Raw genomic sequence first — 27,086 nt, 5'->3', positions numbered from 1 at the left:
AAAGCTGTGCTGGAACACCAACTTAAGTCCAGAAGATCCAGGACTGTGGAACATTGAACTTCTGACGCTACTGGCACCCACTGTCACTGACTACTCCCTCCAGCCTTGCACTGGCTTGAGGTATCTTGTTGTGAATTCCTGTATGGCTGCAACTCTTAACTGATGCACTAAACACTGTGCACTATCTCTTCAGGACCCAAACTGCAGGCGCCCCATTTCACTCTTCAGGGTCCCCTGACTAGGTACCCCCTCTGTCACTTCAGGGTCCTCAACCTAGGCACCCCCTTTACAGCTAGCTGACACTTGGATCCTAGAACCTTTTCAGACAGCACTCAGAGACATCTACTTCCTCAAACAGGAGGAGAGACAGCCGTTCTCTCCCTCTTGGGGCTCTGCTCCCGCCAAAGACGCTAAGCCATGCACTCCCCTCAGACTTATACCCACTCCCAGAATCCTTTGCAGCAGAGTATGCCTTCAGGGGTAGTTACAAGCCTGAATGTGTCCCTGATTGGGTTTCCTCCGCTGCCCTATGAGAAGCCTAGTGGGGAGACTCCCCTCTCAGCAGACACACCTGAAAGCCATGACACCCTAACCAAAAAGCAATCATGGCCCTAATGGCTGTGAAATTGATGATCATTAGAGCCTGCTTTGTATTATTGGTTAATCATATACCTGACTCTAATCCTACAAAATCCCTGACTTTGTGAAAGTGTGCACGTGTAAGTGCCGGTTCACACTAGCGCAGCACGACTTCGGGGGCGACCTGTGAAGTCGCGTGCACCGCGACTTGCACTGACTTCATATAATGAATGTCAATGCAAGTTGCCCCGAAGTAGTACAGGAACTGCTTTCTAAGTCGGAGCGACTTGAGTCGCTCCTATTAAAACGGTTCCCGTAGCACTGCATGGATCGCAACTTGTCAGGCTGACCAGTCGCCTGACAAGTCACGGTAGTGTGAATGGGCACTAAGAATTGATGCTCGTTTGAAGCCAAAGTGTAGTCACACCAAATATTGATTTGATTTAGATTTTGCTTCTGTTCACTCACTTTGCATTTCATAAAATGATAAAAAATAATAAACAAGTGCACTATATATTTTTGAAAGCATTCTTTCTTTGCAGCATCCTGTGGTGCATTTTTTGGGGGGTTTTTTAAGTTACATGTACATTTCACAAGTGCCTGCTGGGAGACATAAGTCCAGAAAACACATTAAAAAGGCATCAATGCATTTTTTCAAGGAAGCAGTGTGAAAAGACCCTTAGGTATATATTTCTGAATTGTTACGATTTTATCTGAGAGGCAAAAACAAGTTCCAGCAACAAGGGTGATGCTGAGCCTCCTATGCAAGCATCCACAACATTTGTACTTAGTTTCTTTACACTTTAGTCAAACCGCACCTGATTTTCCATAGCTAAAACAAACCCCTATGGTCTGTGTAAGAAACTGGCTAAGTCTAAAAAGACTGTCCACATATGCACTGCTTGATTGTGCACTGTATAAAGATTTGCTATAAAGCTGCCCTAAAAGTTTTATACACAGTTTTTTGCTGATTATTTATCTCATGATAAAAAGTTAAAAAATAAATGGTCTATTCTGATAGTGGGCCCTGCCTATTCAGTTCGCAATAAACACTTTAGAGTTTCCTTTTGAGGATGCTCCCTTTGTTAGGGATTCTGTTGATTGGCCTTTTTGAAGCCCTTTTAAAGACCTTGTTTGCTCTTGCAGGTCCAGCCTTGCAGCTAGCTTTTGCTGCCATTTCTATTTTCAAGAATAATGCCATAGCAGACTATATCTAAATGGGCTAGATGCCTGAACAGAGCCCAGGAAGCTTTCAATGAAGAACACTTACAGTTGAGGTCTTTAGTCCAATTTGTTTTGTGTTGAAAATGTAATTACAAGTCTTGAAAATCTTTTATGGCTAAAAGCAAGCTTGATATGCTGAACATGCTTGTAAGAAACGTCTTCTACGAATGCCCTTTTATGATAAATGCTTCTTTGGGGAAAATTCACCAAGCAAGCCACTGGAATTAAGGTATTTATACTTCACAGGGGTAGCCTAAACCACCTACTCCTTCAGCTTCTACTTAAAGAAAGTGGTGCCACGTGTCAATCTCAAAGCCATGGCTTAACACTTCTTTGCCTCTTAAACCTTCTCATAAGCCTTCTTCAAAATGAAGGGGCACCCAGACTTCTCTGAGTGGGGTGGAGAGACATCTGTTGGCATTTGCGCCAGTCTTGATCTGAGATGTTCCAGACCACTGGGTTCACATTTCTTCATGTTCAATCATACTGGATGGAATCTAGATGATCTGTAATTGCTTTCCTCAGAAGAGGAAGGGGAATTTCTTGCATCAGTAGACATACAATATATATATCTTGATATCCCCATTTTTCCATCATATCAACCTTTTCTACATTGGCTGTAGGAGACCAGCACTTTGTGTCACTGCCATTTAAACTCTCCTCTGCACCCTAAGTCTTCACAAAAGTAATTGCCACCTTCTGTCTTCTCTGCAAGCCCAGGGCGTTTATGTTGCAGGTTGCCTGGACAACAAGGGCTCTTCAGCCAGGATCTTGTCTGGCAATGTCTAAAGAACCATCCAATTCCTTCAAACTGGACATGGACATCCTGGCCTCCAGGTTCAACAACAAGCTGAACAAATTTTTTGCCTGGCCAGGTATCCTCTAGTCTTCACAGTTGATGCTCTGTTGATGCCTTTTAACTGCTTTCCAACTGGTTTATGCATTCTCTTCATTAAAGATCTTCCCTCAACTTCTGCAAAAGAGAGGAGAAAAGAGTATGTGGTTTTCATTGCACCAATATGGCCCAGAAGAACATGGTGCACAGAACTACTCTTCTGGTGGATGAGCTTTGCCCTCTTCCAGACACACCAGACTTAGGCCAGCCATACACATTCAGCAGGAACCAGCCGAGATTCAAACCATTAATAGGCAGGCTAAATTTACCAAGTTGATTGATCAACTTGGGTACAACCAGCCTGCCGGGATTCACTTCTTATTAATGCTATAGCCGCTGGCGATAATCACTGTCTTCTTCCGTTGGGGACGGCACCCTGCCTGCTTCCCCCATCGCCAAGAGAGGACAAATGCTCAGCAGGAGGGATTCCCTTGTCAACACTGTGTTGATGGGGGAATCGTGCAAATTATTTTTTGTGCAACTCATGGTTGGTTATTGAATGAAATTCGCACCATCTATGGGCTGCCTTACTGGCCCAAGGCTTTCCCTGTTCCATGCATCCTTTTCAGTTACTTGAAATCCGAGTCTAAAACAATAGGGATATCCCTGCCTCACTTTTTTTGCCCTGTAGTAGAATCTTTATAATATTCATCCAAGAGATTTATTTAGTGCACACTAGGAGGTCCAAGGATCCTCCTCTATCTTGGTGGTATTGGGTGGGCCTTCTTCATGGTCATTACATAACCCTTCCTGGAATGACATAACCTGTTCAGTTCTGGAGTACTGTGAGCCCAGACTGCATGAAAATGCACCCCTGGGTGGGGGTTTCAGCAATAGGCTCATCCCACTATAAGCGCAGTGTACTCACGGTTTTAGTGAGATTTACCTGCGTTTTCCCGTAGACTTCTATTACATTGGGTGCTTTTGGTGCGTTTTTTCAAAACTCACCAAAGTTCACATTCAGAACTTTTGATTCACTTTCAGAAAATGCACCCAAAACGCTCAATCTAATAGTCTATGAAAAGGTGTGGGTACCCCACACGAAAACTGAGGATACACTGTGCTGTGGGAAACTGCAGCAGAGCAGTGTAAAAGCGTCCTTATTGGGCAGAATGAAAAAAACTGTTCTGCCCTAAGAGGACCAGTGGCGCTGGAGCTTGTAAGGGAAGAGGGGGTGGGCAAAGAGAGAAAAAAGAAAACTCAAAGTTGCATTTTTAAACTCGTGGGGGGAAATACTCCTGTGTGTTGGCGCTTTCTTGAGCTGCATAGATTAGTTGACTCTTCTAAAATTAGCCTGCTAATGTAAAATGGAGTGTGTGTGTAAGTGAAAAGCCAACTGCTATGTTTTATCAACAAGTTAGTTGCATTGAGCTTGAGACAATTTTTGATTTTGTTCTGGTTTAGGTTTTCATTAGTTAACAACATTTTCCATGAAAATATAAAAACCACATTACAATATAATCATCAAGATATGTCAAAGGTGCTCCATGTTTGTCTTTAGCGAAATAGATATTTTTTGTCTGAGTTTAAAATATTGTTTTTGTTTTGGACCCAGCCACAACCAGCAAGCACAGCTCAGCCTCCAGTTCTTACCACAACCGCTGCAGCGCTGGTCCAAGCACCTTCATCTCAGAAACCGCCTGCAGCTCAAGACAAGTTCACAACACATGCTCTGAACAAGAACCAGCAAACAAGAAAGGTGGGTGATCCAATAGATGAGAGAATAGATGTAAAAATTGAAGGTGGGGGGCGGTAGGAGAAGGGTTAGACTATCTGGGTTTTTAAAAGATGCCGGTTTCTCCTTTTTCAGGAGGTTTTTCTTTTTTTCCTAACTTTTTTTGATGCTTTACAAAAAAAATGTGCAGGGAAATCTCAGCAGAAGCCCAGACAGTCCCTTCTCCATTATATCTAGAGCTTAAAAAATGCTTTTGTTGTAGTTTGGCTTTAAGGGCAGTGATCTGCGCAGCACTTAGTATATTAATTGTCTCTGTTTATCCAATGATATACTAATAATCTTTTCTTACTGCAAGAAATTTCGATTAGGCCTCATGCAGACTGCTGCTCTTAACCACTTAAGCCCCGGAAGATTTTACCCCCTTCCTAACCCGGGTGGTATTTTGCGATTCGGCACTGCGTGACTTTAACAGACAATTGCGCGGTCGTGCGAAGCTGTACCTAATCGAATTTGACGTCCTTTTCTTCCCACAAACAGAGCTTTCTTTTGGTGGTATTTGATCACCTGTGCGATTTTTTGATCATGCGCTATAAACAAAAAAAGAGCGTCAATTTTGCAAAAATAACAATATTTTTCACATTTTTATATGAAATTCCCAAAAAAAAAAATGTAAAAATCTAAATTTCTAACATTTTAGGCCAATTTGTTTTATGCTACATATTTTTGGTAAAAAAAATCGCAAAAAGCGTATTTTGATTGGTTTGCGCAAAAGTTATTGCGTTTTACTAACTAAGGGAAAGATTTTTGTTGTTTTTTTTTTTAATGCGTAATGGCGTCGATCTGCGATTTTTTTTTTTTTTTTTTTTTTTTTTTTTTTTATTTTATTTTTTTTTTTTTGCGGGACTGCGACATTGTGGCGTACAGATCGGACCCTTGACTGACATTTTTGACACTTTTGGGGTTACCAGTGACATTACTACAGTAATCAGTGCTATACATATGCACTGTTACTGTAAAATGACACTGATAGTGAAGGGGTTAACTTTTTTTGAGAGGGAGGGGTGGTGTGTGTCCCTAGGGGCGTGATTCTTACTGTGATTGGCTGTGGCTTGAGGTGTAGGAACAGTGCTCAACGGTCCTACATAGTAGAACCGTATGATCACTGTTCTTACACAGGGGAGAATGACAGGCGGCTTGTTTACATCAGCCGCCTGCCTTTCTCCAGCTGTCACAGACGATCGCGAGTGCCCAGCGGACATCGGGTCCGCCGGGCACACGCGCAGGGGAGTCCGTGACCGAGCGGGAGCGTGCCTCCGGCGGCGCGCGCTCGCTCCCCAGAGCCTCACAGGCTAGTGACGTACCCATACGTCACTTTGCCTATGAGGGGCTGACCGCCGCTGTATGTGTACTTGCGGCAGTCGGCAAGTGGTTAAACTGATGTTTTTCAGGCTTTTGGCCTTTTTTGCCTAAGCCTCTGACTGCACCTCAATAAAAGCCTATGTGCCCATGCACCCACTTTCAGCTTTTATTAATTTAATTTGCCAGAAAAAAATAAAATTCTGGCATTGAAATAAACACCCAAACATCAAAGGCTACTAATATATTGTATAAGGCCTCTTGCACACTGCAGCTTAAAAATGCTCAGTACAGCTTTTTTTTTTATGAGCTAAAATAGAGCCCATTCATTCTAATGTGCCTATGCACACAGGCGCGTAAATGAGCGCCGCGTATTCTTCAGTAAGAACAAAATAGAAAAATCTGCATTTTTGGACAGTAATTTACGCCTAATGCGCGCATTTGCGTGCAAATGCGATCAAATGAACGCACATGATATAATACTGTTGATCTGAAAAAAAAATTGCATATTCAGAGGCGCGAATTTGCGTAAAAGGCATATGCGCGAAAATACTCGCAAATGCGCGCTTTTCAATAAACAGGAGTATCATGTGCAAGAGGCCTTAAACATATGAAGCTGTCCGATTTCTGATTTACCAGTAGGGGGAGATAATGTTTTGCAATACATAACTCACCTTCTAAACTGTATAGCGGGGAAAGCATTCATTGAAAGTTTTTTTTTATTTATGAAGAATTACCGTTGTACAACATATGAAACTGTAGAATAAGGATTTATAAAACTGGCCAATGTGTAGTTATTGTAGATGCTGGGAATGTTCTGGATTATTGGTGGATTATCTGTATGTCTGTGCAACTGTCTAAATTCTGTTTGCAAATTTAGGTAAGCGTTCATTATTTCATGAATTCGTACAAAACCTGATGATGAGTTATATGTAAGGATGTTCTATCATTGTATATGTTATATATAGTGTGGCGATTAGAGCACACAAATAGACATTAATGATATTCAAGCTTGATGTACTAACCAGTTGGTTGTCCATACAAAGGCTCTAAAACAGAACTACAGTAGGGTCATTTTGGCAGTAACGAAATATCAGATTATGGGTGCTTTAAAATATCTTTGTAAATGTGAGCTGCAGTATTGCTGGTGCTGGGTATTATAAATTACTTCACATCCGAATCCAGAATTCTCTTGGCAGAAGACTACTGTTAAAGCAAACTGCTTTGTGTGTAATGGTCAATTACATTTTTTTCAGGACCGAAAAATAAGATATTATCTGAGAAAGGTTTAATATACAACGAAAGACCCTCAACTTACCTTTTAAACAATATAGTACATCTATAAGCAAATAGCAGAATTATGTAAATTGCTATTTAAATGATTACATTTAGTATTAAGCTTGTGTTTAGGCTGGAGCTGTCATTTAGGAATTTCTAATCTCTGTGAGTGACATCTAAAAGAGTGACTTTTTATGTAAAAGGACCCCACGCTTCTAATTCATGGCATAAGATTGCTCATCTAGGGCCCAGACATGGGTACTGAAAGTGTGATGCTTTATTGATGGAGCTGATCACATCTCTGTAGCCAGTGCATTGCAATCCTAAATTGTGTGAAATGATAACCATGCACGGCCATGAGGAACTTTGGGCTCCTTGCTAAGCTAATCATTTTGGATATTGGACAGCTTTTCGTTATTATTATAATTCATTTTGTACTTTGTTTAGAAGTATCTGAAATATATTTTTTTGTATTCATCCATAATAAAATTAATGAGGGTTTTGTCTAACTGGCTTTCTTTGTAGGTTTGTGCTCCGACAACATCAAACAATATATTTTCATATCCGAAAACTCCAGTTACCACAGTTCCGCCATCATTTAACACCAGCGTGTCAACTACATCCCAGCAAACAAGAACACAGCAGGCTGCTTCAGTGCAAAATGGTCCCTCAACAGTTCAGGAGGTCAGACATTCTCTGATGAATATATACTTGTGTCTGAGAGTGTAGGTGCTTTTATACGTGGTTTAGAAGGCTGGATCATATCTATATCTTTTTTTTTTTTTGGGGGGGGGGGGTTGGGTTGTCCCTGTCCCTTTTTTCAGATTCCTAGGTCTTTTAAGTGATACTAAACACACACTGTTTCATTTACATTGTCCCTTCTGTATCTGTATATGGATAATGGCACTGTGTAAGTTAAAAAAAAAAAACATCTAAGTGCCTTTTTCCTAATAAATATACTCCTGTCACATGACCCAGATCTTTCCTAGCCTGGGAAACCTAAGCAGGAGGAGCTTCTAGTCCTCTGCTGCTTGTCACATGTTAAAAAAAAAAAACACACAAAAAAAACCGCTTTGGAATACAGAATACAAAGTAAAAATACATTTCAATAAACTGTTTTAGATTTTCATAGAAATATATATTTGAAATCAAATTTTTATTGTATTTTGGCAATAATATGGTGTGGGCAGATTCCTGCCAGTCACAGGCTGTGTCACGTCCCTCCAGCCTGTTTCTTAGAATAAGAGGGAGGTGCAGCCTCCATCAATCTAAATGTAATATCCCGCCCCCACTGTGTTTAGCTGGTTAGTGAGCATGGAGAAGGTAGGAGGAGGTGAGCAGCTGTCATTTACTACTTTGTATACGAAACATGGGCTGCTCAGATGGGATAGGGAGGAAATGCTCAACATAGAAACTCACTGAAAACTGAGCTTGTGCAGAGTTGCCTAAACTTCTCTGCAAAACCCCAGCTGGATTGGGGCCTTGGACAGAAGGGGGAGATGAAGAACAGGATCAACCAGGTTTCCTGCAGAATACAGACAACTAATCTCATAGTGACTGGGTGAGTATGAACAGAATGTAATACACCATTTATTGCAAAAGGAAAAAAGAATGGGCGCTCTTGCTGGGGGATGGGTCCTTTGTTCCAGACAGTCTTGATAGGTGAGATGTTACCAGACTGATGGTGAATGTTCCAAAAGCACAGTGTTAGTACTATTATCGAGGGCAGCTCTTACAGGGCCGAAGAGAGATCTCACATGTAAGCAGAGTAAAGAGAAGGCCCCACTCAGTGAAGCAGTAATAAATTTATTAAGCTCATATCAAGACCATAAAAGCAAAAAGTGGAGCATCATGACCCAGCATCCTTCCTAATTCACCGTGTACCCGTTGTGGAAGCTGCCAGCAGCCTAAACCAATCCGGGGGCTGAATCAGAGTGTGGCTGTGGCGAACCGCATACCTCACAGAAGGACCATGCGGCCGTAGACGAGGAATGGGCGGTTACCGGTTTCGGAGCATGCTCACGACAGCACCTTGTTCAGACCAATAGAATACACGGCCAGACGCAGGACTCCGGCCAGCGCCCTTAAGTGTCCTGCGTCTGGCCTTGTATTCTGTAAGTTAAAACCAAGAATGTAACATATTTCAGATTACCAATCATTCCATGTAGTAATTGCATTCGTTTTTTTTTTATTTATTTATTTTTTTAGGCTTTTTTCCATCTATTTTCACCTGGTGATTTGGCCAGTAGAACACACCACCTGTATTAGAGTAAACATATAAATAAGGATAAATAACTGTATTTTATAGGTGCCAACTGAATAGAACTCCGTGAATGCTTAAAATATACTTTTATTAAAATGTGTCAATCGTCAAAAAAAAAAAACTTTTTTGGGGTACATAGATGCTTGTAACAAATCCCTTGTACATATCATAGCTCTGTGACCTATTCCGTCAGATAAACTTGTTCCAATGAACTTTGCCATGACTAATATATATATATATATATATATATATATATATATAATCAATAATAGTCTTTTTTAAGGCATTTCATGATGAGCTTCTTCAGAAAGAAATACTACTTGACAAGAATATATCACACCCACTCAAAGAGAATGTTTGGTGTCAAGGATCACACTGAGACATCCGCAGCCTTTGCCAAGGCAGGGACAGTGAACCACAGGAGGGGCAGACAAGGATCAAGTACCCGCTATTTAAAATCCGAACGAACAGCATAATAGGTTTATCTGACTGTATAAATGATCTGTGTACAAGAGATTTTGTTAAGAGCATCTCTCTACCCTAAAAAAAAGTTTATTTTTAATGATTGATACATATTGAATAACGTACCTCTTAAGCATTTACTATATGCTCGATTCAGCTGGCATCTATAGCATACCATTATTTTCATCAGTTATTTCTATGTTTATTGTATTGGGAATGTGGTGCCCAAGTGACTTCCCATCAAACTTTGTATATCATTACTCCTGTATTAGAGTGCCTACACAGGAGCAACAGAGAGACACCTTTGGACAGCAGCACTGTCACTCTGAGGGGAGTGTTAGCTGTACTATCAGATTTAGATGCACTAACAAATTAAAGAAAAACTCCAGCTAACTATTTTCAAGCAATTTACAGCAAACCGTTTTGTTCCTTTTTGGGATAAAGGTTTTACATACATAAATAAAACTGATCATTGTAAGCACCTCTGTCAGAGTTTATCAACTTTCTAACTGCTACATCTGTAGGACAGCTTGTTCTGTTGAAAAACAGACTTACTGGTTAGATGAGCAGATGGAAATCGCCTTAAAAGAAAACTAATGTAGCCTTCACATATAAGAATTGGTAAGTTGTAATAATAGAAAAAAAAGAGAACACTATACTAGCGCCTCAGGAAAAGGTTTTGATTAAATATAAGATAAAAATATAAAAAAAATAAAAATAAGTGTGTAATTAGTGAGATAAAAATATATATTGTGTGGCAGCAGCTGTAAATTTAAAATGGATGATAGAAAAATAGCCTAGGCTATATACAGCGCTTGCTGCAGAAAAACAATTAACTTAATGTATGTGAACAATGTTGAAAACGTATCTTCACAGTATTAAGTGAAAATACAAATCAATTAAACACATGAAAATTAATAAAGTTTCAAAAAATTGATATAGATAAATAAGTCTTTTCCAGGGGTGATCAATATATGTGAATAAAATAAATGTAAAATTCAATAAATAAAGTATTTTCAAGTAGTGATCAGGTGCAAAGTGCTTCATGCTCAATAAATAAAAGTTTGTGACTTTCGTGACGTGGATTCCTCTTTTCCTGTGGCTTGTGGTAGAAATAAATGACTTGCCAGAATTGTTGGGTCCTATGTGCTGTATAGCACTAGGACCTACAGTGCTTGGAGGCCGCTCAGGCCGGATTGGTGATCCCCTTTGTGGATGAGCCTGGTGGGATGCAGGTTAGGTTCCTCCTTGCCCGATCTTGATCCTCAGGATATGGGGTTAAAAGAAAGGCTCCAGATAGTGTATTATTGTTTTAAAAGTTTATTCATCAAATATTCATAATGGAGCGAAGAAAGACTCAAACTCCAAGTTTGCAGGCAAAGAAACCGCTTACAAACACCTCCTAGCAGAGTGGCGAGCGGAGTGTTCCAGCTTGCGTTCCACGTGGTGTGTAGCGTGCTGACGTGCGTTCCACAACCTTGACGCGTTTCGTCACTTCCTGTGACGTTTTCAAACAGCACATAGGACCCAACAATTCTGGTAAGTCATTTATTTCTACCACAAGCCACAGGAAAAGAGGAATCCATGTCACGAAAGTCACAAACTTTTATTTATTGAGCACGAAGCACTTTGCACCTGATCACTACTTGAAAAGACTTTATTTATTGAATTTTACATGTATTTTATTCACATATATTGATCACCCCTGGAAAAGACTTATTTATCTATTTATCAATTCTTTGAAACTTTTTATTAATTTTCATGTGTTTAATTGATTTGTATTTTCACTTATACTGTAAAGATAAGTTTTCAACATTGTTCACATACATTAAGTTAATTGTTTTTCTGCGGCAAGCGCAGTATATAGCCTAGGCTATTTTTCTATCAAGTTGTAATAATGTTTATTTTTGGGTTTAATACTGCATTAAGTAACAAAGCTATTATCTGTTAATGAAACATGAAAGTGTGCCTAAATAGATGTATTTCCACATTTCCTAAAGCCTCCATGCACCTACGTACTGACCAGGAAGGCCACTTTTCATATAGATGGCACAATACAAATGTTTGGGAGGGTGGAAGGAGTGGGCAGCTATCTACCCTGCTAGGCAGTGACCACGTTTTCATATTCAAACACTCCAGAATTAGAGGCCACTGAGATACTTACACAAATGTATGTGCAGGTGAATAATGCTTTGTTTTCTGGGTTTAGCTTGGGGACTTGCCTACAATGACAGGTTGCTTTTTTTTATAAGCACAAAAGTGATTTTCATGTTCCAGCACAATTTTATATGAAGAGGCTGTCATACTAACATAGTGCATGAAAATGATATCCTCCTCAAAGTCAGAGTGCTTCCAGAGTGCACATTAACACATGGAAATCCCTCACGTTGTTGTGTCCATTATCTTTTTATTAACACTGTTTTGTTTTCTTTCTGCAGTCCAATTCCACTTCCCCATCCCAGCAGTTTGCTCGGCATTCTTTGTTCAACAACTCCAGTGCTAAATCAAAAGACCCTCCACGCTATGAAGAGGCCATAAAACAGGCACGTAGTTTACTCAAATCTGCAATTACAGTGGGCTTTTAGAGCAAGCCATCTCATATACTCGTTTCCTCCTAAAGGGATAAGGAAATATTTGATTCGTCTCAGTAAAATACTTTAGAATTAACAGCTGGCCAGCATTGTTCTTTCATTTCTGAACACATATTTAATGTCTGAAATGTATTTTTTTTTTATCCAGTTTTATTAAGATGAATGATTTTGGTTTAAAGCAGTATTAATTATTATTAATTATTGCAGCTTACCAATTCTCGAATGTGATGGCTGCATTCATTTTCTTTTTCTTTTTTTTTTTTAGGCTTTTTTTCTTCTATTTTCACCTGGTGATCCAGCCAGCAAGTCTATTGTTTTTTTTAAAAGCACACTCTCCAGCAGAATGTATACGTTTACAGGGATAGGACAAACCACTAAACACTGGCAGGGGTGCTTAAAATGATCAGCTTGTATTTATTCATGTAAAACCTTTATCCCGAAAGGGAAAAAAAAAGCTGTTTGCTGTAACTGATTTTAAAGTGTAACCGAGAGTTTGGCTTCAACTTTTTAGTGTATTTAAATCTGCTAATATGTTTAACACTCGCCCCATCCAGACTTACAGTGCTGCTGTCTGCTGTGCCTCCTGCGCTTACTCCTCCAGTGGAGTCTTACTAATACAGAATGTGTGTTACTGGCCAGATCACCAGGTGAAACAGGGGAAAAAAGCCAAAGGAAAGAGAACTGATGCAGTTACCGCATCTAAGGATTGGTTGCCTGCAATGTACATTTTTGGTTTTGGGTTTAATGCCATTTTAATTATGATAAATGTCTAGCCTTACTGTAATGAGAGCTGCTGACTTTCTGAAGTTCTAGTTTTTTTTTTTTCCTTATAAGGGATAATTTAAATGCTATAATATAATCTTATGCAAAAATCTGACACGTATGCTTTTGAAATTGATTACATAGGTCTATCCCTTTGTTAAAATTGGCGTGCTGTGTTTCCTGGATATTTTCCTGTTGTTTTTTTTTTGCATTGGAAATTTACATTTAGGCTCCATGTACACGGGACGTTGTTTAAAGTCCCTTTGAATGCTGGAATTTTTAGGACGTTTGAAACGTCCGTTCGGTCGCGTTTGTACCCGCGTTTAGTGGGCGTTTAGCAGCGTTTGCGGGCATTTGCGTTTAGAAGCGTTCCTAGAGGTCATAAAAATTATTCCCCTTTAAAATGGAAAAACGCGAACGCTAAACGCGGGTCATCGCGTTCGGACGCGTTTGTGCATTTGAAACGCCGGGAAACACACGTTCGAACGCAAATAATTGCGTTCTAAAAACAGTCCCTGAACGCAACTGCCTGCAAATGACTGTAAACGACCCGGTGTACATGGACAGATAAGATAAAATGTAGATGGGTTCAGGGGCTTCTGAAAAAAACGCCCAACTGCTCCTAAACGGCCATTTCCAGCGTCCCGTGTACATGGAGCCTTACAAACAGTATAACATTTCTTTCTCCAGTATTTTTTAAATACATTAATTTATTTTGATCATAATGTCAGCATTACCAGAACCATATCATCACGTGATCATAAAAAAATTATTTTCCACTGCTGACAATTTTTTTTTGTAGCCCACCAACCCATAGCCTTATTGCCACCAAGTTTAATGTTAGGTTCACAATTTTCTGTTGAGGGGTGTGTTGCAATTGTGTGCACGTTTGTGTACCAATAATTTTGCATGGGACCCAATGCACTAAAGCTATGCATCACCAGCATGCATGGCTTGTGCACATTAATGCAATACAGTGCACTGTGTTGCCAAAAATAATACGCGTTTGCTTTTTGGATAAAAAAATGGTAAATAGGCTGTCCTAACCCAATGCACAATAATGTGAAAAAACTAGTATTCCCACAGCCCAGCAGAAAAGTGGAATCCTAGCTTTAAAAAAAATCCTGATTTCTAGAACTTCTGTTGGGGGGGGGGGGGGGAGCCTAAAAACTCAAGTTGGACAAATGGCTCTCAAGTTGGATACTTGTTATTCAAAATACCTAATCGGTCAAGGGGATTATAGAACGATGATCTTGTGTCATCCGGTCCGTATGTCCGCATATCATCCCATTCCGTTTGCGGATGATATACGGACATAATGTATGTCTATGGGGATTGCGGATGACACCGCTGACATCCGATTTTGCTTCCTTTCCGTTTTTTAAACGGAAGAAAAATAGGGTTCTGTTCCATTCCAAAAAACGGAACAGAACTGAAAGGACGCAAATCGGATGTCAGCGGATGGTCATCCGCTGACATCCGCAATCCCATTGACATGCATTATGTCCGTATATCACCCGCAAACGGATGGGGTGATGTACGGACATACGGAACGCCCTAAAGTTTGGAGTAGAGGGTTTTTTGAATCGATTTGACATAACATCAAAATAATAGTTTATCCTATCGGTCTTATCTAGGTGAGTAAAACGCACCTTTTAGAGCCTGTGACTCCCATATTTAGAGTGTGACATGGTGCTATGCCAACCCACTGCTGAACGGACTCCCCCTCTGACAGCATGGGTGTTCTTCACCCTAGCAACAGCCGTCAGTTCCGAATGTTTTGCAGGTGTGTGGGGCTGCGTCCACACAGCCGCATCATTCATTCAGAGAGATCTGTGAATTATTCATTTACAACTTGTGGTTATTAATGGAACACAAGCATAGTGATAACCACACCCATAGACCTTTGATACTACCTCCAGCTCGCCAAAGCTGGTCATAGACGGATGGAATCCCAGCCGGTTCAGCAGGGACCAGTCAAGATTTAAAATGTGTATGGACAGGCTGATTGTACCCAATTCGATCGATCAACTTGGGTACAACCAGCCTGTTGGATTTTTTAAGCAACAGGCATGGGAGAATCGAGCGATTTTCTTTCTAACAACTTGTGGTTGCAGCAAAGAAAATTGCTCCATTTATGGCCAGCATAACTGAAAGAATAAGCCGGAGGACGAGTCCGATGCCTGTGTATTACACCCCTGCCATTCAGTGTTAATGCTTGCAATGCTTTGCAGGCTTCTTTACAAAAAATGACACATTTTGAAAATGTTGGTGTGTTTATTATTTTTTGCAAAAGGTGGGTTTAGCCTTTAGGCCACTCTTTTGTCCCTTAGCACTGGATGACACACTTTTATTTCTGCTCAGATTTAGTGTACAGTGCTTGCTGTTTACATTTGAGTATGCTAGCCTAACAGAAGATAAATGTTCATCTTTTCCTCGTGCCTTCCTGGCTTATTATGGTCCTATATACAGGCTTACATATATAAACACAGATGCATTTTCAGTGCTTTTACTTTAAAGCACAGTGCCATTTTAGAAAGGCTTACTTGTTCCTGTGAGTCACAGCTCAGGTATTAGAAACATCTGCCAGACAGCACTAGAAACCATTGAATGACTTCACCGTTTATGCAGGACAAAACGGAAATGAAAATAACTTCCCTGAAAGAGTCTTGTTTTCACAGATACAGGACAACACCCAATACATATTCGCATTTAAACGCATGTTAAACTATTTAGGTCAATGATGTGTGTAGAATAAAGAATGCTCAATACAATCAGCAGATAGTAATATAAACTTACCTACAGTTTATTTTTCCTAAATGCTCATGTTTAGGGCAGCTTTGGTAGAACCATTGAAAACCATTCCAGGAGAAATCAGTCACAAGGCACAGGATTTTACTCACAGCGCCTCCTTATGCTGCTACTTACCTGTCCACTTACCGGTCCACTGCCCCTCTATCCATTCAGGTCCCTTTTCGCTCATTTTCTGGGTAAAGATCACATGCAACAATCTTAGAACCTCTCACTTTTCCAATATAAAAAAAAAGGATTTTAAAGGGTTAGTTCACCTTTACAAAAATATAGGTTAGGGGGACCAGATGACCCTGTTTTCCGGGGACAGTCCAGGGACCGTGGACACTGTCCCCGGAGCAAGTCTACCCCCGGTTTTGTCCCTGGCAGCCGGGGGCAGATATAGGTGCAGGGCTGCTCCTTGGTGGGTGCTGTGGCAGAGGGGGGGCATCAAAGCCATTGGCATACCAATGGGGGTACCACATACTGGGGGTGTCAAGCCAGCATCGCCCGCTGTTATTTATATCGATGGGTGCCTGTCGTCGCATAAAGTCCCGGCTTCTGGTTTGACTCCTTTGATAGACAGCACACTTGTCCAATGCCAGGACATGTGCTGCCTGTCATAGGTAGGAGCCGATCCTAAAGGTGGGACTTGTGTGACGGCGGGGCACCCGGCTATCCAAATTTAAGCTGTCTCAGCGGGCAAGGCCGGCCTGTGTGTTGATCCGGGCGGCTCTCCTCTTCCTCTCTTCTCGCTGAACCCCTGCACTGGTGAGGCTGCATTGCTGGCCACTGGTGAGGCATTGCTGGCCACAGCTGAGCCCCGCATTCTTTGTGTAGCGCACTCCTGAGTACTACTTAGCCATGCATTCTTTATAGAACGCACTCCTAAACTCTGCACTCAGAGAAAAAAAACAATCTTATCTTCATAACATTTGTTATATCTCAAAAAATTCTAAGTATCTTTTTTTTTTACCTCATGGACAAAATGTAAGAAATATATATATCATACAATCATTACAGTCATTCCATAAACCCATACCACATATGGTGGATATAAAAAGTCTGTTACAATGTCAGGTTTCTGTGATGTAAAAAAATGACGGAGATGAAAAAATTCTGAACTTTTTCCACCTTTAATGTGACCTATAAAATGTACAACTCAGTTGAAAAACAAACTGAAATATTTTAGGAGAGGGGAGTGAAAATAAAAAAACTGTGGTTGCATGAGTGTGCACACCCTCTTATAACTGGGGATGTAGCTGTGTTCAGAACTAAGCAGTCACATTAAAACGCATGTTAAATAGGAGTCACTACACACCTGCCATCATTTAAAGTGCCTCTGATTAACCCTAAATAAAGTTCAGCTGTTCTAGTAGGTCTTTCCTGACATTTCTTAGTCACCTCCTACAGCAAAAGCCATTGTCTGCAAAGAACTTCGAAAGCATCAGAGGGATCTCATTGTTAAAAGGTATCGGTCAGGAGAAGGGTACAAAAGCATTTCCAAGGCATCAGATATACCATGGGACACAGTGAAAACAGTCATTATCAAGTGGAGAAAATATGGCGTAACAGTGACATTACCAAGAACAGGATGTCCCTCCAAAATTGGTGAAAAGATGAGAAGAAGAAAACTGGTCAGGGAGGCTGCCAAGAGGCCTACAGCAACAAAAAGGAGCTGCAGGAATATCTGGCAAGTACTGGCTGTGTGGTACATGTGACAACAATCTCCCGTATTCTTTAGATGTCTGGGCTATGGGTTAGAGTGGCAAGATGGAAGCCTTTTCTTACGGAGAAAAACATCCAAGCGCTGCTAAAGTTTGCAAAAACAAATCTGAAGTCTCCCAAAAGCATGTGGGAAAACGTGTTATGGTCTGATGGAACTGAGGTTGAACTTTTTGGCCAGAATTTCAAAAGATATGTTTGCCACAAAAACAACACTGCACATCACCAAAAAAACACCATACCCACAGTGAAGCATGGTGGTGGCAGCATCATGCTTTGAGCTGTTTTTCTTCAGCTAGAATAGGAGCCTCAGTCAAGGAAGAAGGAAATATGAACAGTTCCAAATACCAGTTAATATTGGCACAAAACCTTCAGGCTTCTGCTGGAAAGCTGAACATGAGGAGGAACTTCATCTTTCAGCATGAAAACGACCCAAAGCATACATCCAAATCCACAAAGAAATGGCTTCAGAAGAAGATTAAAGTTTTGGAATGGCCTAGCCAGAGCCCAGACCTGAATCCCATTGAAAATCTGTGATCTGAAGAGGGCTGTGCACAGGAGGAGATGCCCTCGCAATCTGACACATTTGCATTGTTTTTGCAAAGGAGAGTGGGCAAATATTGCCAAGTCAAGATGTGCCATGCTGATAGACTCCTACCCAAAAATATTGAGTGCTTTATTAAAATCAATAGGTGCTTCAACAAAGTATTAGTTTAAGGGTGTGCACACCTATGCAATCATATTATTTTTGTTTATTTATTTTTACTTCCCTCCACCTAAAAGATTTCAGTAAGAGCCCATTCACACTTGCACGACTTGTTGCCCCAGGTCGCTTGACATAACAAAAGCAATGTTAATCAATGTTAATCAATCAGTGCCGTCTTAATTGGCACTACTGAAGTCACTCCAACTTCAGAAAAGGGTCCTGTACTACTTTGAGGCGACCTGTGATCCGACCTGTCCCATATACTTCAATGGGAGTCGCCTCCTTATCTTAATTGAAGCGACTTGTTATCAGACTTTCCAGGAAGAAGAAAGAGATTAGCCAGGCATTCCCCACAGACAAAGTCGCCTGTCTCTTCCAAGTCTCTTCCAAGTCTCTTCCAAGTCTCTTCCAAGTCTCTTCCAAGTCTCTTCCAAGTCTCTTCCAAGTCTCTTCCAAGTCTCTTCCAAGTCTCTTCCAAGTCTCTTCCAAGTCTCTTCCAAGTCTCTTCCAAGTCTCTTCCAAGTCTCTTCCAAGTCTCTTCCAAGTCTCTAAACAAGTCTCTCAAAGTCACGGGGCGACTTTCTGGTCGTGGTAGTGTGAACCGGCTCTTAGTGATTCAACTGAGATGTACAGTTTATAGGTCACATTAACCACTTCTGGACCGGAAGGATTTACCCCCCTTAATGACCAGGCCATTTATTGCGATTCGGCACTGCGTGACTTTAACTGACAAGTGCGCGGTCATGCGACGCTGTACCCAAATAAAATTTGTCATTTTTTTCCCCACAAATGGCTCTTTTTTAGTGGTATTTGATCACCTCTGCGCTTTTTCATTTTTTGCGTTCTAAAGAAAAAAAAGCGACAATTCTGGAAAAAAAAAAAAAAATTTTTCTTTCTGCTATAAAACATTCCCAATAAAAAAAAATAAAAAAATCGAAATCTAGGCCTCGCTTAGCAATGTCCTGGGAGTATTCCAATCGGGCTTTAGGAGGTATGTAAATGGCCTAAACCTATAGCAAGCTGTACAGTTTGTTTTATTTTTATCTACAGATGTCCCTTATCTGCATTGGCAATTATTTGCTAAAGATGAACGAACACTTTAAATACTGAAACCTAACTCCAGACACAACATTTTTGTCAGAGTGTGGCAGGATTAAAACCTCAGTCACAATTTATATATTGTCTCTGTCCCCACCAGTGAAATTCTCCATCACCAATGTCTCAATGACACAAGGGGGCAAAAAAGTAATGAGAAATCTCTTAACTGCTATTGACAGTAACATCAACATGGGGTAATGGTTTGGGGGTTAGGGTTAAAACCTTATGTTGTTGGGTGTTTTTTTTTTTTTGGGAGCGGGTTAATACCCCTATATTTTTTTGTTGCTCAATTGACACCATTACCTTACGTCTTGTCTTGGTGTTACAGGGTAAAAGGTCCCTTTTTGTCACAGATAACCCTAAATCCTGATATAATTTGTAACTGTGATCTTTACCAATTCCACAAAAATGTCAGTTAATGTCTGACACTGGGGTTGGTTTACTAAAGTTGTAAAAGTGCAAAATCTGGCACAGCTGTGCATAGAAACCAATAAGCTTCTCTAGGTTTTAGCCCACATTCACATTGGGTTGCTTTGACATGGGATTTGACATGTCAAATCGGAGCCTATTGCCGGGAATTGCGCCATCCGAATCTGTGCAACGCCGACTTTGCAGCGCCACAACAATTCCCTTAAGTAGTTTCTGCACTACTTTTGGCGACTCCGAGGGGTGATTTCAATAAACATGGAACCCGCACAGACATCTGTGAAATCGCCCCTGAAGTCAGACTGAAAATACTGGCTTGAAATTGGGTTTGATTTCAAACCCGCCTCAGTGTGAACCTAGGGCAGCTGATTGTCAAAGCTTAATTGAACAAGTTAAAGTTAGAAGCAGATTGGCTACAATGCACAGTTACACCAGATTCTGAGTGCACCAGTTTTAGTAAATCTCCCTCACTGTTTCATGTGCGGCCCCTTTCACACAGGCTTTCCAATCAGGTCCACCTGTCAGTTGGACCTGACAGAAGGTGGTCCTTTTTCATCCGATCTCCCCATAGAGGAGAGCGGGGCTCTGATAGGTCTATTCACAGAGATAAGGTGGTTCTTCGCCCCCATCCGTCGTTCCTCCCAAAGGTTGTCTCCGCTTTTCATTTGAATAAAGACATTGTGTTGCTTTCCCTGTGTCCCAAGCCTAAACATCCTAAGGAAAGTGCCTTGGATGTCGTCTATGCAATTAGGGTGTACCCGGCAGCTACGGAGTCTTTTAGGAAGTCAGACTCACTATTTGTGCCCACGGATGGGGTTGTCTGCTTCCTCTGCCACTATTTCCAGATGGATCAGACAGATGGTTATTGAGGCCTATTCCATCAGGGGTCAGGTTCCTCCTTTCCCTGTCAAGGTGCACTCTACTCGGGTGCTCAGTGCCTCCTGGGCCCTCCGTCATCAGGCGTCAGTGATGCAGGTTTGCAAGGCGGCCACCTGGTCGTCTGTGCACACTTTCACAAAGTTTTTTAAAGTAATTGTAATGGCATCTACGATGCTTGTTTTGGCCGCAAGGTTTTGCAGGCTGCTGTTGAGAGGACCTGATCCACTTTGAGAATGGATGTATTGTTTTTTTCAGGTCAGCTCCAGTGGTTTTGGTTGAGCTCCTGTTTCCTGGTTGGCTACTGTTTAGCCTTGGGAATTTTTTCACTGTTCCCACCCCTCATGTTTACCACTGCTTTTGGACGTCCCAATGGTTATGTAGATCAGAAGCTGTGTCCGCCAATGAACGAAAGAGAAAATGGGATTTTTGACTTAATTAAAATTCCATTTCTGTGATGTTCATTGACGGACACAGCATCCACCCCTCTGTGGACTTGTGATTCTTCTGTCACTGCTTGTAAATAAACATAGTACCTATAGCAGACAGAGGGAGTATACCTCCTGGGACTGCCCATAGGTGTAGCCAGATTCTTTTTCTGCTTAGTTTCCTACTCCTTTGGGGGGACAGTATAATCCAATGGTTATGAAGATCAGGAGCTGTGTCCATCAATGAACATCAGAGAAAAGGATGTTACGGTAAGTCAACAATCCAGTTTCTCTATCGTTCATTGACAGACGCACTCCTTATTCTTCTCAACCATTGGGTAGCACAATGTCTTCATTCAAATGGAAATCAGAGACCACCTTGGGAAGAAAAGATTAAGTTGGTCGAAGTATCACTTTATCTTTGTGGACCACCAGATAGGGTTAACGGCAGGACAGCACCGCCAATTCAGACACTTAGCGCCCAGAGGTATCCTTAACTAGGCAGAAAAAAAATGGAATGCCTATAGCAGAGTGAGGGGGTGTATACCACCAGGGACTGCCCCATAGGCATGGTAAAGACTTTTCCTGCCTAATGTCCTACTTCTGTAGGGGGCAGCATAACCAAATTGTTAAGAAGAGAAGGAGCTGTGTCTGTCAATGAACTTCAGAAAAAAATGATTTTTTTTTTTTAATAGAGTAAGGGCTTTTTTCAATAGCCTTGTACTTTGATCTATTATTTTAAGGTAGCTCTACTGATCAGAAATGCCAGGGCATGCCCCACCCTTCAATCCGTAGTTGCATTTGGTAACCAGCAAGATTGAGTTTCTGGGTACTTAAAAACATATGGTGTCATACATTACTGCTTTTGAAGTATCCATACAACAGCTATCTCACAGACCGCTACTGCCACACTGTAAAATGGCAAAGGGTTAAGTAGATCCCCTCTACTCCATGGTTCAGAAGCCCAGAATTTAAGTAAATGGGAGCCACTAAAAATGTTGACCTATGTCTTTGGAAATCATTATACTTACAGCAGTTTTTATTCAAACTTACTAAATAAAGCTCAATGCAAGAATAGACACTTTTTAGCACCTAAATCAAATACCAAGGCATTGGAAATTCATGGAATGTGTTTTTCCCCGTATAGGTAATGAATGCGCACAGCCAGCAGATGGATGACCTGTTTGATATTCTCATTAAAAGTGGAGGTAAGATATCTTGTATTATAACTTCATCATGGTTAATTACTTTGCCATTGCAGTTTGCGTTTGTTTACTAACTTTGCTGACCTTGCTTACTATGTCTGCATTAGATTTTGCAAAGTAATTTACATATTACACAGAAAAAAAGATGTTACCGTAATTATTTTCCAGTAGGTGGTGCAGATGTGAGATTTCTGTACTCAGATTTAGGAAAGGCTATTTCTGATTAGTTGCTATAAATGCTTGCTTGGAATTTTGGTTTATTAAAGAGAAGTATGGCCAAAGCTCTTTCAGTCATACTTGTCTTGTGGGTCACAGAAGTGCACTTGTGTGTTCCTGTGACCCAGAATCAGCTGACAGCTGGCTAAAGTCCATTGTTGACTGATGTCATAGAGACGATTCAGGCTCTGGAGGGATAGACCCAGATGCCTTACAAGCAGCTGGCCCAGCCTCTCAGCATACCGCTAAGCGCTTGATCCAGCCGCTCCTGCCCCCTCTCCTGTCCAGCATTGCAGTGAGCGCTGGAGGAGCAGAGAGCGGTGAATGACTCGCCACTCTTTACTCAGAGCAAACCCTTAGAAATCAGCAGTCACATGATCGCTCAGTTTTCGGACTTGTGGGCTGGTGGGGACCGGCTGCAGCATCGGACCAATTCCCACATTTCTCCTTTTAAGAAGTTTATTAGAAACATTTGATCATACCATTGGTAAGCTTAGGTAGTGCTTCATTCATTTAACAACATTTTAGAATTTTACATTTTATTACATTACATACACATATTTTATTTTAATCATAGAGTTTAGGACACAGGCAAAGTATTTTTAGACCCTGGGTTAAAGGCTTGTACTGTTACATGATTGGCAAAAGTTTTTAGAACACGTCCACTGGGCGCTTCATCTATAACCCTCCCCCTCTCTGTGAGTTCTCATTTTTGTGCTAGTGACCCTAAGGTGATGGACCTCTTCTCCTTCATGGAGAAATCAAGGAGAAATCATTCTTAACTAGTTTATAATTTTACTTTTATTATTTTATCTTTGTATTCTTTATTAAATTTGTCTCTGTCTTCTAATGCCACAAAAAGAAGCCGTGCCTCGATTGGCACTGTAAACCCTGTGCGACATACTCCCATGCCACACTTTGGGGACGGCCCGTAATGCCGCTTTGGATCTTGCATGAGCACTTAGTTTGAGAGTATAACGCATGTTGTCAGCTGCAGGGTGCTATACAGCCCCAGGGCCATCGTCTATCCCTATGAAATCCAGTCTCTGATGACCCTTTTGGGTCCAAAATGGGTGAAGCCGTGAATTTTACATACAGTGGGTACGGAAAGTATTCAGACCCCCTTAAATTTTTCACTTTGTTATATTGCAGCCATTTGCTAAAATCATTTAAGTTCATTCATCTTCCTCATGAATGTACACACAGCTCCCCATATTGACGGAAAAACACAGAATTGTTGACATTGTTGCAGATTTATTAAAAAAGAAAAACTGAAATATCATATGGTCCTAAGTATTCAGACCCTTTGCTGTGACACTCATATATTTAACTCAGGTGCTTTCCATTTCTTCTGATCATCCTTGAGATGGTTCTACACCTTCATTTGAGTCCAGCTGTGTTTGATTATACTGATTGGACTTGATTAGGAAAGCCACACACCTGTCTATATAAGACCTTCCAGATCACAATGCATGTCAGAGCAAATGAGAATCATGAGGTCAAAGGAACTGCCTGAAGAGCTCAGAGACAGAATTGTGGCAAGGCACAGATCTGGCCAAGGTTACAAAAAGATTTCTGCTGCACTTAAGGTTCCTAAGAGCACAGTGGCCTCCATAATCCTCAAATGGAAGACGTTTGGGACAACCAGAACCCTTCCTAGAGCTGGCCGTCCGGCCAAACTGAGCTATCGGGGGAGAAGAGCCTTGGTGAGAGAGGTAAAGGAGAACCCAAAGATCACTGTGGCTGAGCTCCAGAGATGCAGTCAGGAGATGGGAGAAAGTTGTAGAAAGTCAACCATCACTGCAGCCCTCCACCAGTCGGGGCTTTATGGCAGAGTGGCCCGACGGAAGCCTCTCCTCAGTGTAAGACACATGAAAGCCCGCATGGAGTTTGCTAAAAAAACACCTGAATGACTCCAAGATGGTGAGAAATAAGATTCTCTGGTCTGATGAGACCAAAATAGAACTTTTTGGCCTTAATTCTAAGCGGTATGTGTGGAGAAAACCAGGCACTGCTCATCACCTGTCCAATACAGTCCCAACAGTGAAGCATGGTGGTGGCAGCATCATGCTGTGGGGGTGTTTTTCAGCTGCAGGGACAGGACGACTGGTTGCAATCGAGGGAAAGATGAATGCGGCCAAGTATAGGGATATCCTGGACAAAAACCTTCTCCAGAGTGCTCTGGACCTCAGACTGGGCCGAAGGTTTACCTTCCAACAAGACAATGACCCTAAGCACACAGCTAAAATAACGAAGGAGTGGCTTCACAACAACTCCGTGACTGTTCTTGAATGGCCCAGCCAGAGCCCTGACTTAAACCCAATTGAGCATCTCTGGAGAGACCTAAAAATGGCTGTCCACCAACGTTTACCATCCAACCTGACAGAACTGGAGAGGATCTGCAAGGAGGAATGGCAGAGGATCCCCAAATCCAGGTGTGAAAGACTTGTTGCATCTTTCCCAAAAAGACTCCTGGCTGTATTAGATCAAAAGGGGGCTTCTACTAAATACTGAGCAAAGGGTCTGAATACTTAGGACCATGTGATATTTCAGTTTTTCTTTTTTAATAAATCTGCAACAATGTCAACAATTCTGTGTTTTTCTGTCAGTATGGGGTGCTATGTGTACATTCATGAGGAAGAAGAATGAACTTAAATGATTTTAGCAAATGGCTGCAATATAATAAAGAGTGAAAAATTTAAGGGGGTCTGAATACTTTCCGTACCCACTGTACTGTCCAGCGTCATGGACAGGTAAGACTGGGTCACCTTGTGTGCTTCTGACCATAGTTATAAAAAAGTGGGACTATATTTGAATTGAATCGAGATTTGACACTTAAACTTGACCACTCAAAGTATAGTCTCAGTTGGATGACCAGGTGTTACACCAAACCACCAATCCTTTATTAAATAGCCAGATACTTCCTCCTGCCCTTTCGGCATGAGGACTTGCTACAGGACAGTCTACACCCCTGTTGCTGCATTTACTTTCTGGACATGCTTACCCTAGGTCACCCTCACCATACTCCATGGGTACCCCATAGGAGAATACCCTTTCGCATAGCCATGGCAGAGAGCAGGCAAATATCCTGTATCTGTGTCAAAATTTCTCTGACAAAAAATGGTCTTAATTCAGTCATCTTTGCCCAGAACTCAAGTGCCATGCCTTTTCTTCTATTCCTGTTTCTCTACTGCAGTTGGATCCTGATATGCCTGCCCTAGATGAGGCAGACACAGAAAGAAATGAAGAGGGCATTGAGTCAGTATAGGAGGAAGCAGTAAAAACTTGTTCTCCCCCCCCAGATGGCAACTTTGTTTCTCCCTTGGGTGCAAAGAAATGAATGTACAAATAGAAAGAGCAATCTATGATGATTGGATATGTCCTGAAAGGATTTTCACTACCCCAAAAACTTTACCGAACTCTATTCAGTGGGAAAAAAGTTCACAAAAAAGTGATCGGTTCCTGTGTTTGATCCTTCCTACATCTCACTGTACCCATTGAGGATGTTCTTTCTTTCAAAGATTCTGCATATACAACGTTTTGTTAAGCTCTTAAAGGCTTGTTTCACTTTGGCAGGCCCAGCCCTGCAACCGGCCATTGCTGCAATTTTAGTATATCAAACTGCAGCTAACTGGACTAGGGCAATGAACAAATTAAATGACCGTTTTTCAGAGTCTTATTTAACAGAGCAATTGCCTTCTGCACTGTTTTTTTGTGTGGATGCCCTAAAACATGTCATGAGACACATTTCTGGAGTGGCTGTTGTGAGAATGTTGTGGCTAAAAGCCTGGACAGCTGAAGCTGCTTGTAGAAAGTGCCTCACACGTATGCCTCTTGAATGGAAGACGTCTTTTTGGAGAGACACTTAACCAGTTTATTAAAGTTGTCATAGGAGGGAAAGTTATACTCCCACAGCAGAAGATTCCAGACCTCCCACTCCCTAGGTGCCTCTACGTCTGCAAAACACAGAGAACTTAATTCCTCTACCCAACATTCAACTTCCACACCAAAGTTTTAACCTACCTTTTGGAATGACCACAAAACCCACCAAGTCTTCCTCACAGCCCTCTTCCCAATGAAGGGGACACCTGGTGTAGTTCGCCTCACTGCGTCATAGATGTCCCAGACCTGTGGGTTCAATCGGTGGTTTTAAGGGGGTGCAAAATAGAGTTTGAATCTTTACCTCCTCTGTTCTTTCTTCCTTAACCACTTGCCAACCGCAATACGTATATATTGCAGTTTTCAAATGGTTTACCGGAGTTTTGGCTGTTATCAGTTTTTTTTTTTTCAGCCCACAGCTGGCTTTCTCATGAAAGCAATTTGAGCAGCTCATTAGCCACTGGATCGCTTTCTGAAGCGGCGAAAGGGGCCTATCCTCTGCTCACAGAGTATTTACAAAGGCCCAAGCACCTCTTTTTGCCTTTCTCAGAACTCAGAGCATCCAGGTAAACCTTCTCCCACAACATCCACACAAGAATTCAGATACTCCAGACTTTCAGCTTTTGGCCGCAGAGTTCTAGCAGCAGCTCTC

At 41.4% G+C, this 27,086-nt stretch overlaps 1 protein-coding gene across 6 annotated transcripts in view; it reads left to right on the top strand.

Moving 5' to 3' along the window:
- The window catches only part of MRTFB (myocardin related transcription factor B), a 496,818-nt gene that overhangs the window by 456,007 nt on the left and 13,725 nt on the right, over window positions 1–27,086 (top strand). For all 6 annotated transcript variants that reach the window (XM_082260025.1, XM_082260028.1, XM_082260026.1 and 3 more), the window contains 4 exons: window positions 4,254–4,397; window positions 7,533–7,691; window positions 12,171–12,275; window positions 22,282–22,342. In XM_082260025.1, the coding sequence (XP_082116151.1) occupies window positions 4,254–4,397; window positions 7,533–7,691; window positions 12,171–12,275; window positions 22,282–22,342 (469 nt within the window). The remainder of the gene's footprint in view (window positions 1–4,253; window positions 4,398–7,532; window positions 7,692–12,170; window positions 12,276–22,281; window positions 22,343–27,086) is intronic.

The sequence above is a fragment of the Pelophylax lessonae genome (assembly GCF_965119305.1).
Source record: "Pelophylax lessonae genome assembly, chromosome: 6".
Classification (NCBI taxonomy): domain Eukaryota; kingdom Metazoa; phylum Chordata; class Amphibia; order Anura; family Ranidae; genus Pelophylax; species Pelophylax lessonae.
This window is presented reverse-complemented; position numbering and strand designations above follow the sequence as displayed.